The sequence below is a fragment of the Aristolochia californica genome, unplaced genomic scaffold (assembly GCF_029961685.1).
Source record: "Aristolochia californica isolate CCGP_79_NKW_82.1479 unplaced genomic scaffold, dmAriCali1.0.hap1 SCAF_3, whole genome shotgun sequence".
Taxonomy (NCBI): domain Eukaryota; kingdom Viridiplantae; phylum Streptophyta; class Magnoliopsida; order Piperales; family Aristolochiaceae; genus Aristolochia; species Aristolochia californica.
The window spans coordinates 20,729,764-20,751,513 of record NW_027181992.1 but is presented as its reverse complement, the minus strand read 5'-3'; the positions used below and the strand labels follow the sequence as shown (position 1 = coordinate 20,751,513).

Here is a 21,750-nt window from a genome sequence, read left to right as displayed (position 1 = left end):
TGATTCCAGAATATGTTGTTATCAATTCTATAATCTAACATTACTCATGGGAGTGTGTTATGTTGTTGGATGACCGTTATATGTTTGATGAAATTCCAGCACTCACTTATCCCTATTATTTTTGCTTTTGAACTTTAGCAATTGAATCTTTTTTGTTTGTGTTGAAGTATTCCCATGAGTTGGAATTTATTTTTCTAAGAAATTGCTCTCGGTTTGCCAGAAAGTTTTTGTCTAAAGTTGCTCTCGGTTTTGTGGTTGAGTTTGGATTAAGGATAAGAGTTGCATCTATTCACTTCGTCCTATTTTTTTATAAATATAAGAGAAGTTGAGTAGTGGCTGATTCTTGTTATCACTTGACAAAAAAACCAATTTTTCCATGATTTGGTGCTTATTCTCGTGATAATATTCTCTACTAATTTTTTGTGGCTAATTTGGTCTACAAGTGCTTCAAATTACATTGGGTAAATATTCTTTGAGCCTCTTTGACAATTGACCTCACTAGTTGATTTGAGTCAACATGGAGAGTGGACATATGAGTAATAAGAGTGACATACTCCGAATTACTACAATTCCATTAAGAGGTCTTTCCAATTACCTCAGCTGGTCACAATCAGTATGGAAGGTTCTCTTTACTCGTGACCTTCTCAGTCGTGTTATCAAAATCCCTCCTCTGATTAATGAAGAAGATGAAGTCTACCATAAATGGGTAAAAAACAATAACATGGTTATTAGTTGGCTTATTAACAGCATGGAAGAGCATGTCGCTAACAATGTAGTCGACTTGGAAACTTCCAAGGATATTTGGGAAACTTGTGTTAAGCTCTATTCCAGTACCGCCTCCTTGCAAAGACAATATGATGTATTCCAAAGTATGCTAGCTACCAAACAAGGAGATAATATTCATGAGTTTCTGGCTCGGTTTCGTGCCTTCTCCAAGAATGGAAAAGTGCTCAACCATACTCTACTGACATTGTTGTTCAAGAAAAACAGCACGAGGCCTTGGCAGCGGCTATTTGCCTTACCAATATTAAGTCATATCTAGAGGTGGCTAAGATTCAACTTCTTAGTTCTTTTGACCTTCCCTCTTTTTATGACATCAGTGCTACATTATTACGGATTCCTTATATGTCTCCTCCTTCTCTAATTGATACTCCATCTGCTATGTTCTCTGGTAATCGGGTTACATTATCCCCATTTCATGGACGTCAGAAATACAAGAGGAGGCTGCAATAGAGGTAGTCGAACGGGTCTGATCCATTCCTGCACTGAGCCTCGATTGTACACTAACTGTGGTGGTCAGAACCACCTTGTGAATTCATGCTAGAAACTCCATGACAAGCCTGATTGGGTGACTGCCAATCCAACCTCAATTAAAGTTGAGAAAAAGGAGGATAAGATTGATTCTCATTCCAAAAATGTGATTATTTCTGCCGAAGACTATGCTGCAATTCAGAAGCAAAAATCCTTATTGGATCAGTCCTCTACTCCACCAGGCCCTACTATTGCCACTACCATTGCCTCAGGTATGATTTATTCCGCTTCAACCCCTTCCTCTTGGATCATTGCCTCCGGGGCTTCCAAACACTTGTCAAGTAGCAAACACATGCTTCATTCGTTGTCTCCATGTCTTCCTCATAAATTTGTCACTATTGCTAATGGTTCCCAAACCAAGGTGTTTGGCAAGGGTTCCTCCTCTCTTACCACATCTATTTCTCTCCAAGATGTGTTATTTGTTCCTCAATTACCATTAAATTTGCTCTCCGTTAGTCAATTAACCAAATAATTGAATTGTTCTGTCACCTTCTCACCATCTTCGTGTATATTTCAGGATCTAACTACAAAATAGGTGATTGGTGGTGGCCATGAAAAAGAGGGTTTATACTATTTTACTCTTCCACCAGTAGCTGCTATTTCATCCACTACATCCAAGGTTCAACTATGGTACAACCATCTTTGTCATCCATCTACCACGTTACTTTGTTCTTTAATTCCATCTCTTAAATCATTGTCTAATTTCAATTATAATGTCAATTAAGTAAGCATGTTAGGAGTATACATTCTCCTAGTCTTACAACTACTAGTACTGCTCTATTTGCCTTAATACATTCTGATTTATGGGGCCCTTTAAAGGTCGTTAATATTTTGTTATTTTTGTGGAGATTTTACCCGAGTGACTTGGTTGTTTTTGTTTAAAGAATGATAAAAAAATCTTTCTATTTTTAAAAACATTCATGCAATGGTTCTAACATAATTTGGAAAATAAATCAAATCCTTAGATCCAGTAATTGAAACATCATGTGCCTATACCCCTCAACAAAATGGTGTTGCTAAAAGAAAGAATCGTCACCTCCTTGAAGTTGCTCGGACCCTCTTCTACTCCATGAAGGTATCCTACTTTTATTGGCTTCATGCTATTCTTACAGCATTCTTTCTCATCAATAGGTTACCTTCATCAGTACTTAGAAATCAAACTCCATATTCTGTTTTGTTTCATGGTAAAGATCCATTTTCTCTTCCTCTTAAAATATTTGTTGGCACATGTTTTGTTCATGATACTTCACCACATAAAAGTAAACTTGATCCTCGGTCTCTAAGGTGTATTTTTTTGGGGTATTCTCGAACTCAGAAAGGTTATATTTGTTATAATCATACACTTCAGAGGTCGATGGTATCTCAGGATGTGACTTTCTTTGAAGACACTTCTTTATACTCCTCACATGAGGCTCCTCCTGGGTTTACATTTCCTCCTACAACTACATGACCGCTTGTGCCATTTAATGAAGATATTAGTCAACCCCCTAAAGCACCGACCGTCCCCTCACCTGTGGAGTTGTCTAATCCACCTGAGGTAAGTCTTTCTCCTCCTCCTATGTTTGGGCCTTAATTTGATACTCGGCCTATTGCATTACAAAAGGAAACCCGTTCTTGTACTACGCCTCATCCAATTGCCAATTTTACGTCTTCTCATCGCTTATCTTATGAGTATATTCAGTTTCTTACTTCTCTTTCATTTGTTTCCATACCACAATCCTATCAAGAGGCCCTGAAGCATCCAGGATGGAAGGGGGCTATGGATGAAGAAATGAATGCATTATATGAAAATCAAGCATGGACATTGGCATCACTCCCAAAATGTAAAAGAGCGGTTGGTTGCATATGGGTTTTTTCGGTGAAACACAACCCAGATGGGTCAGTTGCTTGCCTTAAAATACGCCTGGTTACAAAAGGTTATACTCAATGCTATGGGATAGATTATGAAGAGACTTTCTCTCCGGCTGCAAAACTAAACTCGGTACGTATCATCCTCTCTATTACTGCAAACTCACCTTGGCCAGTATATCGGCTCGATTTAAAAAATACATTTTTAAATGGTGATATACACGAAGAAATTTATATGGTCCAACCACCGGGATATGTGGTTGAGGGTGAGTCCGTTTGCAGGTTAAATAAATCTTTATATGGGCTTAAACAATCCCCTCGGGCCTGGTTTGATAAATTCAGTCAAGTGCTTCTATGATTTGGCTTTCATACATGCTCAGTTGATCACTCAGTGTATGTTAAAGATACTATCAAAGGGAAGATATTATTGGCCATGTATGTTGATGATATTATCTTGATTGAGAATGATGCTCATAGTATACAAGGAGTGAAGAATATGATATGTAAAGAATTCAAGACTAAAGATTTGGGTAAACTCAAATATTTTCTGGGCATAGAAGTCCTTCAGTCAAACCACGGAATAGTATTGTCTCAAAGAAAATATCTCTTGGATCTTCTTGAAGAAACAGGAATGAAGGGTTATAGACCAGTTGATACACCTATGGATGTGAATCAAAAATTGTGTGCCACAACTGAAGAAGATGTTAACACTGACAAATAATAAAGATTTGTGGGAAAATTGATCTATCTCATGGTAACCAGGCCAGATATATCCATATGTTGTAAGCGTGGTAAGTAAATTCATGCACATACCACAAATTACTCACTGGAAAGCATAGGAGAGAATACTACAATACTTAAAAGGTGCTCCAGAAAGAGGATTGATATATAAACAATATGGTCACTTCAATATAGAAGGTTTCTCATATGCAGATTGGGATGGATCACCCAATGATAGAAAATCTACGTCTGGGTATTGTACCCTTGTTGGGGGTAACTTGGTCACATGGAAAAGCAAAAAACAAAATGTGGTGAAGCAGAATACCAACCTATGCTCCTCACTGTAAGTGAACTTTTATGGATAAAAACTTTTCTTACTGAATTGGGATATTATAAAAGAGGCTCTATGGGCCTACATTGTGATAATCAAGAAGCCATTCACATTACCTCAAATCCAGTCTTCCATGAAAGAACTAAACATATTCAAGTGGAATATCATTTTATATGGGAAAAGTTTCAAGCAGGAATAATTTCTCCTAAGTATCTTTCATCTCAAGAGCAATTAGCTGATATCCTCACCAAACTGATTACATCCAAAATTCTATCTTATATAGGTTGCAAGCTGGGTATTTATGATTTATTTTTCCCCTAGCTTGAGGGGGAGTGTTGGAAGATGGACTCCAGCCCACAAACTCAAGGCTAGAAGCCCACATATCAAAGGAATGGAAAAGTGGTTATTTATGGTGTATTCCATAAGGATGACTTGAATATGTAAATACATTGTCTTAGTATGTCTTTTAATCTATTGAGTTTTAACCCTAAGGGCTTTGTAACACTATAAATAAGAGCATTGGCTAAGAGGTAAGGCATTCAAGCCTTTTTCCTCTCTTTGGAAAAACATCCAGCCATCCTCTCTTCTCCCTTGACTCATTCTTTCCTTCCCTTAATCCAAACTCTCCTCTCTAACATCCTTCTCCTTTCTCCCTCTTCTCTCTCTTCTCTCCTTCTTCTTCCACGTTAACCTTGAGTCATTCTCATGGGGTCCTAACTTCTACATGACCCAAGAGGGACTTTTAAGGGTTCAAAACAATTCGAACTTGTATTCAAACTGCGACCTCAATGTTGGGGGAATCAAGTTTGCCAAAAAAAAAAATTCATAGTTCATATTTGAAAATAGCCCTCTTAATCAAATTTGAACAATCTTCTTTCAAATACCATCCACTTTAAAATAAAGATAATTTCTTATCCATTATATTAGCCACCAAATCAGACTCCAAACACACCAAAAGTGTGCCTTATGTGGATTAAATAAATTACTCATTCAATATAAATTAAAATCCCTTTTTTCCTTCAAAAACTCAAGAACTCGTGATTGGTTCTTCACCCAAGCTTGGTTAACTTTCCCTTACGATAGATGTCATATTTATCACTAAAAAAGACACCTTTCCCTTACTCATTTCCAAAAATTCCTTTAGGAAACAAAATTTCTCATAAGTCTTAAAGGGTTGGAGAAGGAATTAGAAATTTCAAATTTTCAAAAATCACCAAAACCAACTTTTCTTTGAGCTCGGAATAGTTCCACAAACAATTTCTCTATGTTTGGAAAATCCGAGTGCCATAAATAACTTGATTTAATCCTAAAAAATCAAGTAAAGTACAGGTCTTGAATAATGAGGGATCAAGCCAAGTGTCAAGCAAGTCTCATATCATTCTTCCATCATATAACCATCAACTTCATATTCAATAGTTCTTCATAATTTTGTAGGCAACCGATCTTGATAAAATTTTCAATATTTGAGTGCAAGAAGACCAAGGTTCTAATATCCTTTAAACACCAAGTATTGGCTTTCACAACTTCTCATATAAAAGACATTTTATTCTTGAATAATATACAAATTAAGGTCTCGGTAGATAGTATGAATATATGAAAAAAAATAACCTGAAATCAATTATCTTTCCATGGTTGAATCTCTTCCTTCAAGAGCACCATGCATGAAACCTTCATAAGTCCTTAAGAATCACTTCAACGTGGGAGTTCTAAATCCTTAGCTCTGATATCATGTAGAATTTAGGACTCCTTCATATTGATTTTGAGCCAAAGAGGGGGAGGATAAGGAGAAGAAGGATACGAAGAAGAGAAGAAGAGAGGAAGGTGAGAGGATTTAGAGATCAGATTCAAGAGAAGGGAGGGGAGAGTTTGGACGAGATTTTTAAGTGAGGAGAGAACTTAATGATTACAATGCCTTACGGCTACAATCTTACAACAGAAGAGACATAATTGGACAAGTAATTACATCTTCATGCCATATTTATGAGAAGTCTTCTTATTTACCAATATGCCACTTCTTGGATGTGTGAACTTTCTTCCTTGGACGTGTGGGCTTGAGCCCATCTTCTAACAGAAGTACCTTGAGAAGCTTACTATTTTCCTATACAAGGAAATCTCCTCCTAGGATATTCAACTCATTGATAGTATGAGTGAACCTAGAGTTTGTTGAACTCATTCAAGGGGTATATCATGTAATGAAGAGAGTGAGTGGTATAAGTTGTAATTAGAGTTAGAAATTAGATGCCCTGATTCCAAACTAACGAGAGAAATAATAATAATCATAGAATAAGGAAAAGCGAGCATGAAAATACAAATAGATTTATATAGGTTCGCCACATGGTGAGACTACATCCTGTCTTCCACCACTAATAATCCACTATGAAGACGAAATAGTTTACAAGAGAAATCGCACACACTCACAAGAATTTTTCTCTAACCTTGGGCCGTAACTCAAGATCATTCTCTGATAATAAACCATAATAGCGGCGCCCCAAATATAAAGAGAAAACTAGGGCAACCGCAATATAAGAGTGAAATCCCTAAATTAACCTTAATAAAATAACAATCAATATATCATGGACCGATTGAGCGTAAGGCATTGATTAGGCTCCACAACTTCTTAATTATTTATAAGTTGAGGGAGGCTTATTTGAGCTCTTCTCTGAACCCTAATTCTTCCCTCTCCAACTTGTTCCTCTCTCACAAACTCTCTTCTCTTCACCTTCTCTTCTTTCTTCCTTCTTCTTCTTTCTTCTTCTTCTTCTTCTCAAAACTAGTTACCTATGGATTAAAACCCTATTGATTTACTCATTTTAATTTTAAATCATCATATTGAGCTACCAATAAGCTAATCATAGAGTGCTTTACTCTAGTGGTTCCCTCCGGCATGACCTCTAGTTTTTCCCATATTTTTTTGGTGGTCTTGCATATGTTGGAATATATGATGTAATTAGGGTGGCACTGATGTAATTAGTTTACATTTTCTGTCTCTTCTTCACTCTTATTAGGGTAGGGTATACTTGTAATATTGGTAGTTTTGATATCTATAAATATACCTTATGGGGAGGGTTTGGATCAAGTTCATAACCTCCAGTTTTCTCCCAATGGTGTCTCTCTCATTTTTCTCCATGACCTAAATCCATAGAGTCCTGAAAATCAACATGGTATCAGAGCATTGATTTTCAGGATTCACATCTATGGTTTTTCAGGATTGAAAAAAACCCCATTATTTTTTTATTTGCTCATATTCAATTGTGTTTTTCATCATTACTGAAATCCCTTTCTGTTGCTGAGTTTTTTAATATTTTTGTTGCTCCGTGAATGAGTTTGTAAAGCATAATCAGGCTCTTCTCTGGTGTGTTTAGTGTTGCTCAAGTTTGTAAAGCACATCACTTGGTACTAGAAGAGAAGAAGACGTTGTTGCTCTAGTGTTTGCTTCCCTCTATGATTGTTCCTCATTACTCTCTTTGGGTCTATTAAAGAAGATCAAACGAATTCTCCATGGAGTGAAGAAGGCAATTACAAAACTCAACTCTCTACTGGTAAGGTTCTTTTTCCGTTCTAGAACTTCCACCTGTTTCTATAAGTTTTTGGACTCAACTCTGTAACATCTTGTTTCGTTCATGCAAGCTTCAAAAGAAAGATTAAACAACATAGTTTCCAATTTGGAAACAATGTTGAGAAAACATGAAGAAGGAAAGCCTTTCTGAACTTGGGAAGGTTCTATTTTTCTGAAAATTTAATATGCGTAGAACCATTGTGGTTCTTCAAATCTGGAATTCAGAATGAAAAAGGTTTGTTGCTTCAGTAAAAGAAGTAGTACGAGACGTGTTTGTTGCTAAAATATGTTGGTTTTATGAAAACTATTGAGGCTCTGGCTGGATGATGAGAGTCTCTGGTCATATTGGCTAGTCGTTAATCTTCATCCTCTGGTATACTTCTGCCATGGCATTGTTGAAGTTATATTGATTCTCTAGTATATTGATTTTTTTATCCTCTTGGTATTTTGCATCGCCTCTATCTTCCATGGCTGATTTATTGAAGGATCCAGTATGGCATATTCAATCTATAAAAGGATCAGGACACACCTCAGTCATCTAGAATTTTTGGAAAGTTCAGCCAGCTATCGGATAAAATATTTTCGTTCTAGATTTTATCTACATCATTTCTGGAATTATTTTTGTTCGCTAATACTATTTTTGGAAACTCCTCTGCTGATTGATCCTTTGTCCGCTGCATCTCTGAGATCCTGTCGTGATTGTCGCCTGAGATTTCCCAATCTCTTCGGCACCGAGAAGGATGCACTGTTGCAATCGGAACATCCTCCTTCGGCTGCTGACTATCTTCAAAAAGATTTTCCAAAAACTCCTTTGATGCTGATTAATATGCTGGATGATTTACATTCTGTTGTGGTTCGTCATTGTCCCGCTGTGTTCGGAAGCGAGGACGACGACTGCAATATTTATCCCTCTGTTGAGAATCAGTCTTGTTGCCATTGTCGGAGAAACACCACTGTTCCGGTGTTTTTGAAACACTTCTGAAGCATTGACAGCAGGTATTGAAGTTGGCTGGTTAATCGCCACACTGGTTGAAAACCAGTGCCGCGGGAAAGAAGAAGAAATTGTTGGAAATTTTATTTTCCATACTTAGGAAACAGACTTAATCAAGCGCCGGTTCAGCGCCTGTTCCAGCCCAACTCGGTCGAGGTTAAGTCAAGCCATCTTGGACCGGGCCGAGTTCACCCAGTGACGGGTCAGCACTTGCTCTTGTTCTAATGAGTTAACTCAGGTCAACTCGGACTGAGTCAACCCAGCCCAGGTCAAACTGAAAAGAATATACGTGTCTGGGTCCCAAGTTATATGCCAATTCCTCCCACAACTCGGCTATATTGGTCTATTATTTGACTCAGTCTATTATCATGGATTATTACCCAAATTTGGTGCAACTTCCTTATTTATTGATGGACTCGCTGCTGACTATTTCATGTGTGCTTATTATTCTTAAGGACCTCTATTATTTACCGGTTATCCACTACTATACAACTGCACATATGGTGCATGTTATCTGGGCATTGGCCCATTTTCGTTGTTGCTATTGTGTCTCTTTGATTGAGACATTATTTCTAAAGAAGAACTCCTCGGTTGCTTGCCTTGGGTTCTTTATTTGTTGACTTTTGTTGGCATTGGTTCTTTTGATGAAAATTTTGAATTTCTTAGAAAATAAATCACATGGTGGCCTTAGCATCATATTTTCTCTTTACCCATTACCTGTTACCCTTTGGCAGTCTTTCTCCTACCATCCTTTATTTGACTCTCACGTACCCTTCTTGGCCAACCCTTTTTAAAGTATTGCTTTGGTTGTCCCTTTTATTTGTATGGGTGTTAAAGTCCATTGAGAATTTTTATTGGTACCCGTGGGTCTTTTATCGTCATCTTGTGAAGGACAGGTATTACCCACTTTAGTGATTATTGTCATTATATTCGTTCAAAATCCTTCGAGTTTGGTTTTGACGTATGTTTTATCACCCTTTTTAACCTTTTGAGAGTTTGTGTCCAGTTTTGTACTTATCCTTGGGACATCGTGATGGAGGAGATATTTATTACATTTATGTTATTTGGTTCAAGTTGGGATCACTGCCATTACCTCCCAGCTTGAGGGGGGAGGGTGTTGAAATATATGTTGTAATTAGGGTGGCATTGATGTAATTAGTTTATGTTTTCTATCTCTTCATCACTCTTATTAGGGTGAAGGGTATACTTGTAATATTGGTAGTTTTGATATCTATAAATATACCTTATGGGGGAGGGTTTGGATCAAGTCCATAACCTCCAGTTTTCTCCCAATGGTGTCTCTCTCATTTTTCTCCATGACCTAAATCCATGGAGTTGTGAAAATCAACAGTATGTATAGACTGTATTGACTTTATTGGGTCCTAAGGCTCATAATAAAAGGTTGATTGCCTTGGATTTCGTTTTGAGCTGCACTTTATCTTTCGTAGTCAGTTGTACAAATTCCTTTGTGACTAGACTGTCATTTTTAATCTTTTTTTTATTGAAATGGACCATTCTTGGTGACATGTAGTATCTCCCAATCTATGAATTAGAGCAAGAATTCCATTCTTACCTTCCAATGGCCATAGTTTTTTTCATTGAACAGAGGAGGATGGTTGATAGATTCTCCTTTGAGAACAAACAATTTATCTTGAGATGCCATTTAATTAGTTCAAAATCTAGGGGATTTTGACTCAACTTAAATGCTTGGCCTGCTCTGATTCCAATTTTTGGCCCATGTGGCTTCTCAAGAGGGGAGTGAATTAAAATCTACAAGTTTAAAATTAAACTTAGGCATGGAATGTAAAGCATGCAATATAACAAAGGAAAAAATCACTTACACCCTTTCACTTGGAGGTTACGTTCTCCTTGAGAGATCCAAGTATCCACTTTTTTCACTCCAATGTGAATATGGGAGCTTGTCTAAATGATATGCAAGGAAAAGAAGAGGAAATAGTAGGGAATTTGCAAAGGAATGACTATCTTTCACTCAAGAACACTTTACAGAAGAATTTGAAAAACTTTGAAAGTTAAAAGCATGAATATTTGTCAATAAATGCTCATTAACTTCTCTATGTGAGATTTGGTGGGGTATTTACAACTTCCCCAAGCCAAACTAGCCATTTTTTGCCCGTTTCCAAAAGTCAGTGTTTTGATTGATCAATCAGTGTAAAGTGATTGATTGATCAATTGTGTATAACATCTATTTTTATTTTAGGATGGGACATATTGATTGATGGTATGAACGATCATTGCTCGGGTATGATTGATCAATCAGAATTCTCTAGGGTAGTTCAATGCAAATATGATCAATCAATGAACTTCCTATGATTGATCACGCTTGATGTCCTTGATGGAAAAGATTATGTCTAATCGGTCAATAATGTGGGATGATCATAATTCAATGCAAAATTTATTTTCCTAGATAGTATTGATCGATTAGTCCAAGTGGGATGATTGGCCATACTTTATAGCATAAAATGGTCGTTGGATGATTGACCAATCAACTTAAGTTGATCGATCATGCTATATAAACTTAAACCCTAAACCCTAAACCCTAGTGTGATGCCAATATCATCAATCAATGAACTTCCTATGATCAATCATGCTATATATCCTTGACTGAAAATATTATGTCTGATCGATCAATCATGTGGGATGATAATAATTCAATGCAAAATTTATTTGCCTAGATAATATTGATCTATCAGGCCAAGTGGGATGATTGGTCATGCTTTATAGCATGAAGTGGCCATTGGATGATTGACCAATCGAATTCGTTTGATCGATCATGCTTTATAAAGTTGGCCTATGCACTTTAGGATGAACAATCATTCCAGTGCCAATTCATTTAAATTAACTTTAAAAGCATGAGAATGAATGATCCTAAGTGCTCTAATATGTTTGAAAGATGTATATGATGTTTTAAAATATGTATGAATGCAATGTATGTCTTAAAGCTCCATGTTTTACATTTTACCTCAAACCAAAGGAGTTTGGATAGCTCTCTTTTACATGGATTGAGTTTTGATATACATTAGTGAGTCCTAAACTCTAGTCTTAACATTGTCTTGTTCTTCAAGGGTCTTTCTTCAAGAATAAACTTTTCATGATGCTTAAGGTCTTGAGTATGCTCGATTAGTTTTGAAGCTTTAGACCTTGAGATGCAAGTCTTTTGAAGGTAAAATATCCGAAATACTTACTTTGCAAACTGTGACTTTATTAAATTTTTTTATCATCAATAGAAAGAAGGGAGTCAACCCATGATCAACACATAAGGTGCTCTTTTTCTTTATTTTTTTCAGTCCATTCAAGTGGCTAGTCGAATAGTTAAATAACCATTCTCAGTCATGCGTTCAAATAGAATGTCTTCTCTAAAGGTCTTGTTTAGTGGACCTTGTTTCTCTACCCTTCACTAGGCAACACATTCAGATGTTTGACAATTAGACTTCAATAGAAGCTTTTCTATCTCTTGTCTATCAGGTTAGATAGTCCATAGCTTCTTTATTTTTTTATGAAGCCTTTCATCATATGAAGTGTCTCCTTGAGTAATATAGAACAACTTTTAAAATTAAAATATTTATAAAAAACTATCAACCTATCAATAAGATTGGAAAGAAGGGGAGGGGAAAACAGTGTTTTTTCCCTAAATTTTGTAAAAGAGATGCACTTGATGAGGGTGGCATGCCTTTTGTTCTTCTTACTTCGTATAGAAACTGAAAACAAATTCAATTAATTTTTTATAGCTAAAATTTGCTACTTTGCCAAATGACAATTAACAAAGGAAAAGAACAAGATTGGGCTATGGATTTGGTAAAGAATGTTAAGGTATTCTAAGGTTGATATTATTGAACTAAAACTATAAAAGTATCCTTCCCGGTATTTAGGTAATCAAACACAAATTAATCATACCAAAGTGTTTTATTTAATAATAGTCAACATGTAAAATTACTTGAATATTTAATTGGTTAAGGATGTTTATATTGTATCCATTTATAAGAGGATGAAATCGGTAATTGAGAACATGAATAACATTTCCACACCTAACTTTGTAAAGTTTTATCAAGCTAGTGCCAACGGTTGTCTTGTCATATGAGTGTCTATTGGAAGAAAGTTCTTACTTCTCTAGAGCGTCTACCCTCATTGTCACACTCAAATTGATGTGTACCTAAAGGTATTTTGCATCTCAATTCCCTAATAAGACAAATGCACCTAGTATCTTTAAAATATTATATCAAGTTGGCATCACTATACCATACCAATATATTAATAATGCTAAGAGAGTGTACATGGAAGTGATAGGATGTTTTGGATACATAAAACTGTTTTTAATAGCATTCTAGCCAAATGATTAGGGTCATTGACTTATCTACTTAGTCTTCTTTGGCATTTTCCCCCTTGTACAGTCAACCATAACAAACATCCTATTGGATGAGAATATCTCAACGGTGGCACACAATCCAAACCATTTCTTTATCGATTTTGTTCTAGATGTCACAAGGAATGCAAATTAGTTTACTACTATCATACCAAAATTTTAAACATGTATTCCACATAATGAGATTAACTATCAAATATATTTTATTTTCTGATTTTATAATTCTAATTTTTTGAAATATGTTTTCTAAATTTCGGTCTTTCGTGTCAAAATTATCATTCAAATACTTTTCACTTCTGAAATTCCTATGCTACTATTATCAAAGATCATAAGTATCATGAACATAAACGCAGAAAATGATAAAGAAATTCCAAATGGCCTCCAATATACAAACTTATTAAAATCACTAATATCGAGGTTATATGAAAGGTTATTGTTGATTTCTATGGCTAACACATAAATACAAGATATCACAAGGAAAAGAGAGAAGAGAGGAACTCTAGATTTTGGAAGAGAGGAGAGAAGAAACCAAGGTAGAGAAAAAAAAGGAAAAGTGAGAGAGGTGCAAGGATAAATTTGAGACAAGAGAAAAATGGTTGAATGTTCTACCCGATACCTTGAGGATGTATTTATAGTTGTGGGCAGGTGTTTGAAATGACTACAACGCCCTTAGGCTGACAAGATTCAAAAGGATAAGAACATAAGAGGACATACACCAACTTACATAATTAGAATTTTATGTCATATATATGGAAGTTCTCTTTATTTACAAGCCATACAACCCCTACACAAATGGGTGTCATTTAACACTCACCTTCAAGCTGGTGTTTGTATCTTCACTTTAATCTTGGTCAAGAAACTTGTGTGCTTGAAAAAAATTCAGATCTTGTATGGCTTGAAAAAGACGTTTTGATTGCTTTGCTTTAATTCATCTTGTTCTTGTTCACATAGTGTTTGTAGTATTCATCTTTGTTCTCATCTTCTACTCCCCCTTACCTGGATATTCTAGTCACATAAATTTTGATTATCACAACACATGGAATTATTCGTTGTATAATATACTTCTTCTTCTCAAAAATGGAATCTGAAAGGGGGCACAACCACTTCAACATCAAACTTCTAGTTTGAATTTTTACACATGAAGAAAATAAGAAGAGGATGTACATCAAATCAATAGAGTAATGAATGTGACCATACTTGATTCAATTTATAGAATTGTTCATAGTACATTTTGTTACCTACCTCATCCTTCATACTTCTCCTTCGATTCTCCCCTTCAAGTAGGGAGGTAATGGCAATGATCCCAGTTTGAAACAAAAAATACTTGTAGTAATTATCTCCTCCATCAAGGTATCCCAAAGATAAGTAAACAATCAAACACAAACTCTCAAAAATTTAAAAACAAGGGTGATAAAGTAGGAGTCAAAACTAACCTTCAAGGATTTTGAATAAAATAGTGATAATAATCAGTAAATAGGCGAATGCTATGACACAAAGGACGACGATAAAATCCCAAAGGGTTCCAAAAAAAGTCTCAATTGACTTAAAAACATCCATATATAAAAAGAGGCTAACCAAAGTTATTAAGTTGTGGAGTCTAATCAACACCTTACGCAAAGTCAGCACCCGAAAGGTCCACGATATATTGATTGTTGTTTCATTAAGGGTAGTTTGAGGAATTTGCACTTGCATTTCGGTTGCCCTAGTTTTCTCCTAGCGTTTGGGGGACATCGTTATTAGGGTGATTCATGATCATGAGTTGTGTGAGAGAAAAGTTAGAAAAAAACACTAAGAGTTTGAGTGTGTGCGATTTCTGTTGTAAACTTCTTCATTCTAGTGAATTATTGCAGTGGCAAAAGAACAGGATGTAGTCTCACCTTGAGAAAAACCTATAAAAATATCGTGTGTTCATGCTTGATTATTTCTTCTTCTATAATTATTATTTCTCTCGATAGTATTGAATTAGGGTGTCTAATTCCTAAGAAAAGTAACACACCAAAGGGTTGGCCTAAGAGGGTAAACGAGAGTAAAAAAAGGATGGTAAGAGAAAAACAATCGAGTAAAATGGAAATGGGGGTTTTTAAGGAAGGGAAAATAACCACCATTGTAAAAAGAAATAGATTGTAACGGTACTATTGAAATAACTTAAATTTTTCTACCAAGTATAACCCAAGAGGGAGGTAAAAAATATTCGTCTGTGAACATGATTATTGAGGAATTTTTTTTAAAAAAAAATCTCCAATAAGAAAGTTTTGAGATGGTACAAGATAATAGAAACTTTTTAAGCATAGACTTCTCATATAAGACAATTACTTTGTAACACAACTAGACTAATTTGGAAAGAAAATGTTCAAAAAATAAATTCTGGAATAATAGAGATTTATGATACTAATATTTGGAATCTAAAATTAGGAACAAAAACTTTCTAATTCAAAAACTTCAGCCTAGGTCAAAAAGGAAACTAAACTCATATAGGGAAAGACAATGTAGTGTGACATAAAATAAATGAACTAAGGAACGATACTCAAGTTGGTAAAATCTTGAATATATTTTGTAAAAAAAATAGAAAAATTAACCAATATTAGCAACTCAAATAGTGAATAAAAAATTGGTTAAATTTTGGATATTCGCGTGCAATAGGCTACCACTAGGCGTGGCACCATGCCAAACCAGCTTGCAAACCATTCAAGCTTGGCTCAAAAAAAGCTTCGCTCAGTTTAGTTTTTACTTGAGCTCGACTCGAGCTCAAACTTGAAATAAGGCTTATTAAATATAACAAACCAAACTCGAGATTTTCCAAGCTTGATTTGTTAGCTCTTGATCCTACTCATTAGCATAGATTTTTTTTATGAAATTACCATTTAATCTAATTTTTATTGTCAATTCCCTCTTTAGTTGGTTAATAGTTGTTCTTATTTACCTCAAACTTTAAATATGATCGATCATTCAGACCTTTTGGGTCCCTCAACATCTAATGTTGTTTGCCATTGGAATACACTATTGATGGAGGTGTTTTATCTTTCTTTTAAGTCTATTAAGTTGGTTATTATACATTAGTATTCTCCTTTGCAAAGTCTTTGACTCTTTCATTTAGGTTGAAGTTCGATTCCAATTTTAGGCTCTAGGCTAAGCTCGAGCTCGAGCTCAAGTTCGAAGTATTTAGATCAAGCAAAACTCGAACATATGCAAGTTCAAGTTAGGCTCGGTGATGACTTACATAATTTAGTATATGTTATTACTTCTTAACTTTAAACTTTATTCTAATTTTATTTATTTTTATCGGTTTAGGTTTCACTACTGTTATTTAATTTTATTTTAGATATGAAGAAAAATGCCGAATTCTACTATTCAAAAATTCAACTTGATCTTTATCTCTTAAATAGCACCGGTGAAACTATTACATGCTGAATAATATGCTTATTTTGATGACACGTAGAGAGTGGAATTCAGCTGAGCATCCGAATCTAGAGGAGGTTGTTAAATGATTTTTTTGAGATGCTGGTGCTAACCATAGATCTGGAGCGGGACGCATCACCATTTCCTTACCCTTTATGCAAATATTAGAGAAACCCATCACCATTTCCATACCCATTATGCAAATATTAGAGAATTGGATCTCACACAAGACATGGATGAGTTGGCAAAAGAAAAATCTCTAGGAATGAGATATTTACTTTGGCAGTTTGATTGATGAGAGATTCACGCCAGAAGCTTCGGGGTTTTTGACCGGGATTTGGCAAGCACGAGGAGAAAAAAACAAAGAGGATGCTGGGCAGTTAAAGAAGACGTGGCAAGAAGAGAGCGAAAGAGGAAGAGTACTGGGAGGACTTTAGAAAAAGCACGGACGGCAAGAGGAGAGAAGAAAGATTATTTCTGAGCGATGCTACGGAAGAAAAGGGAGGAACAAGTCTATTCGGAGATAACCAGAAAACACTGCAACAGAGAGGAAAGACGGCCGGAAGAATGAGAGAAAAATTATTCTGAGCAGAGAGGAAAAACGCTGCGGAAGGAGAAAATTAATCTGGGCAGAGAGAGAAGAACTTACAGTGAGAAGAAGCTTGCATTTCTGGTTGTGGTGGAGCAGTCTGGTTGTGCGACCAAGTTCGATCACCTTGTCCATCGAATCGTCTGCCGTCTCTAATCATCAATCCGTCGTTAACCTACTGAAGAGAAAAATTATTCTGGGAAGTTTTGAAGACGCTGCGGCAGAGAAGAGAAGCAGAGGAAAAGTATATTCGGATTCTTTTTCTTTTATTCGGATTCATTTAACAAATATGGTGAAGTAGTTGATGTTGAATTTAATTGTAGCATGAACTAAATTTTCTTGATTCAAAACGATGTAATCTAGTTTCGAATTATGCTTGCTTTTCTATGCTAATTTGATGTAATTCTCTTGTGTGGATGTCTGATTTATTCTGGTCTTAATGCTTCTAATTGATTGGTCATTAATCAAATGATTTTAATCTTGTAATTTGCTATCGAAATAGACTTATAAGATAGATCTTGGATAGTTGGGCAGAGGTAAATATAGAGATCGAAAGACTGTATGAACTTATGTAGTATTAAAATAGTTGGTCTTAATACTTTCTTGCTTTATTAATTTGCATATTCTTATGTAAAATAATGAACAAGACTATTTCCAATCAACTATTGAAAGAGGCTTTTGAATGAGTTGAAGATTAGCTATCATACAGAGATAATTAAATTAATTAGTAAAACATAGTGAGAGATTAGGTGAAATCTATTTCCGAGAAGTTTTTTTTTCTCATAATTTGATCTTCAAACGACAACTTTCTTTTCCTTTGAGTATTTTCTTTGAATTAATTTTATTTTAAATTGTAATTACATAAATCTTAGTGACTTCTCTAAATAAAGTCGAGATTAATATAATTTTGATATTTTTTTAAAAGTAAGTTACAAATCCCTGAGGACGATACTTTTCTTATCACTTTACTATAAAACTACGATATTGTGCACTTGCAGTTTTGCACCGATCAAGTTTTTGGCGCCGTTGCCTGGGATTGATTTCTTCTTATTTTTGCCAATATCGATGTAAAGTAATCTTGGTTTTAATATTGAATTTTTATTCTATTTTATTTTTATATTTTTTCTTCTGGTGTGTTTTTTACTTTGGATGCACCGTGCTAGAACTCGTGGCATTTATCCTTTTGATCCAGAGATTGAAAGAACTCTTAGATTACAATGAAAGAAGAAAGTACTAGCCATGGCTGACGGACAACATGATGCACAACCACGCACCTTGAAGGATTATGTACGACCAATTGTGAATGACAACTATAAGGGTATAAAATGCCAGACCATTAATGCCAACAATTTTGAGCTCAAACCAGCTTTAATCAACAGGGTGCAACAAGCCCAATTCAGTGGATCGCCATTGATTGATCCCAATATTCATTTGGCGATATTCTTGGAGATTTATGATATTGTAAAGATCAATGGTGTTACTGAAGACACCATTAGACTGAGACTATTTCCTTTTTCTTTGAGGGACAAGGCAAGAGGTTGGCTACAATCTCTACAACCGGTAAGCATCACTAGTTGGTAGGACATGGCTGAAAAGTTTCTTGCTAAATTCTTTCCGCCTACAAAACATTGTGAAACTCAGGAGTGATATTTGTCAATTCAAGAAAAATGATTTCGAGTCACTCTATGAAGCATGAGAAAGGTATAAAGATTTGATTCGATGATGCCCTCAACATGGATTACCGGATTGCAAGTTTAGATATTCTATAATGGGTTAAATGGGCAAACTCGGACCATAGTTTATGTTGCTTCTAGTGGAACTTTGATGTCAAAGACAGCTAAAGGTGCAACTTCTCTTTTGGAAGAAATGTCCTCAAACAACTATCAATGGCCAACCGAAAGAACTATGGCTAAGAAAGTTGTTGGGATTTATGAATTGGAGCCGATTGCTGTCCTTTCTGCTCAAGTAGCTTCTCTATCCCATCAGATTTCAGTTTTGACAACCCAAAGGATACCACAAAGTGCAGAATATGTGACAGCTACAAGTATGACAGTTCCGAGCAATTAAGAGAATCAAGAACAAGTTCAATACATCAACAATCGAAACTACAACTATTGTGTTAATCAAATCATGAGAATTTGTCTTATGGAAATACAAAGAATGTGTTGCAACCTCCTCCAAGATTTGGTAGTCAACCAAGCGAGAAGAAGATGTCACTTGAGGATGCCATGGTTTCCTTTGTTGAGGAGACTAAAGCAAGGTTTAAAAAGACTGATTCACGATTGGATATATTTTGAGACTCATTGCAGCAATATAGGAGCCACTGTAGAGAATCTTGAAGTTCAAATTGGGCAACTGGCCAAGGCCATCAATGCCCAACAAAGAGGATTTTTTCCTAGCAACACAAAAGTGAATCCAAATGAACAATGCAAGACCATCACACTTAGGAGTGGAAGAGAAATTGAGAGGTCACCATCAAAGGAAACGAAGTCCAACCCTAAAGCTGAAAACAATGGCCAAAGCAAGAATAAAGTAGAAGAAGAGGAGATTGTAGATGATACATTAAGAGAGACTGACATGTCTCTAGCAATTTTATTTCCTGACAATCCTCCTATTCTCTCTACTCCACTTCCTTATCCTCAAAGTTTTCAAAAACAAAAATTAAATAAGCAATTTTCTAAGTTTTTCGATAATTTTAAGAAAATTCACATAAATATTCCTTTTGCAGATGCCTTGGAACAAATGCCAAACTATGTCAAAGTCCTGAAGGACATCATTTCCAAGAAAAGATGGTTGAAGTAGTTCGAAATAGTGAAGCTTTATGAAGAATACAGTGTCATTCTTCAAATTAAATTTTCTAAAATATTAAAAGATTCGTGGAGTTTCAATTTGCCTTGCACTATTGGAATTTTTTTTTTATAAAGTTTTATATGGTCTTGGTGCTAGCATTAATCTAATGCCACTTTCTGTTTGCAGGAAATTGGTACTTGGAGAGATGAAACAAACAACCATTTCTTTGCAATTAGCAAACCGATCCATCAAGTATCCACATGGAATCATAGAAGATGTATTGGTAAAGGTGGATTAATTTATTTTTCCTACTGATTTTGTGGTGTTAGATATGGGGGAAGACCAAGAAGTCCCAATAATTCTTGACCGGCCATTCTTGGCTACGAGAAGGGCTTTAATTGATGTTCAAAAGGGTGAATTAACATTGAGAGTAAACAAGGAAGAGGTTATGTTTAACATCTACCAAGCCATGAGATTTCCAGAAGATCCAAGCACTTGCATTTGGGTAGATGTCATTAACCAATGTGTAGAAGAAACATTTCAAGCAGATGTACCAATCAATCACCTAGAACAATGTATCACAGCTTCATCTCAAACTTATAAATTTAATAGCTTTGTTGTTTGTGAATCTGATTGACCTTTTGTTAGTGAAGAATTTCTCCACTATGTATTTGCCTTGGGAGCCTTGCAGCAAGTTACATAACTTAGAAATGAAATAGAGAGGCTAGAGCCGATAGTAGCAAAGTCAGATTCAGTGATTTCTAAAGAAAAATGCAGAAAACTACAACTCTAGAGTTGAAGCAATTGCCTGAGCATCTTCACTATGAATTCTTGGGTGATAGTAACGAACTTGTCGAGAGGAATTGTGCACTTGTTCCACTTGGAAACCCTAATTGAGGAAGATTAAAAAGTCTTGCTGTAGACTTTAAAACAAGCGCTTATGGGAGGCAAGCCACAAAACTTTCTTTTATTCCTCTATTTTTATTTTTATTTTATTTTTTTATAATTTGGATATTGATGCAGGTTTATTTAGCATGAATAAAAAGCTGAAGATTACAAAATAAGACTAAATCACCATGAAACCAAGGAAGTTCCTTTCATTTTTTCAATCTTTCTCACTTTTGAATTACAATGAGTACATTGTTTAGTTTAGGTTTGGGGGTGTAAACTCCTATAGTTATTTTGTCTTCTTGATTCTCTTACCAAGCATGTATTTGAGTATGATTGAACTCTCTATGATTCTGAAATTTGTGATTGAGGATGGGATTGAGAAAAATTTCAAAAATTTCTTTTATGTTAGGCTGATTTTTTGTGGGTACTTTGATTTAAATCTTTGTCCTTGATCATAATTGAGCACATAGTCATTTATTTATTTATTCCATATTGTTTATGAAGAGAATGAGTTGTATTAATCGGGTCAGTGAAGTTCAATCTTGCTTTGCTCTACAATTTGTTGATGAATCCTGAGGCAAAATCCTAGTTGATATCAAAAATTAGAAAAATGATCTAGACCTTCCTTCTTAAAAAAAAAAAGAAAAAGCTTTCCCAATCGTCCTGATTATCATGGCATCATTGCATGGTGTATTTCCATAGTCAACCCCCTTGAGCCTTATGTTACATAAGCCTTTATTTTTTTATTTTAACGACATATACCATTCCCGTTCTAAACCTAAAAAACCATGAAATTACCTTTTAAATTTTGAAAAAATACTTTGGTGGAAATTTACATTTAAAGAGAAAGTGAGTTCAAAGAAAATTATCCACATTATGTTTGCTCTGTTTGATAAAAGTGTGAAAAGAAAAGAAAAGATAGTGAACAACAAAAAAATAAAAAAAGAAT

The 21,750-nt window shown here is 35.3% G+C and overlaps 1 protein-coding gene and 1 non-coding gene across 2 annotated transcripts; one reads left to right on the top strand and one right to left on the bottom strand.

The window, feature by feature from the left end:
* The first annotated feature begins 18,359 nt into the window (after nt 1-18,359).
* Nucleotides 18,360-20,208, top strand: LOC137959457 (uncharacterized). The gene is made up of 7 exons (XM_068806827.1): nt 18,360-18,657; nt 18,762-18,821; nt 18,919-19,172; nt 19,280-19,380; nt 19,430-19,764; nt 19,849-19,918; nt 20,097-20,208. The coding sequence occupies exons 1-7, from the start codon at nt 18,360-18,362 to the stop codon at nt 20,206-20,208; spliced, it is 1,230 nt and encodes a 409-aa protein (XP_068662928.1).
* LOC137960712 (small nucleolar RNA R71) lies at nt 18,754-18,860 on the bottom strand. Its single transcript, XR_011114261.1, has one exon. It is a non-coding gene; the product is annotated as a small nucleolar RNA R71 (small nucleolar RNA).
* Nucleotides 20,209-21,750: the final 1,542 nt, after the last annotated feature.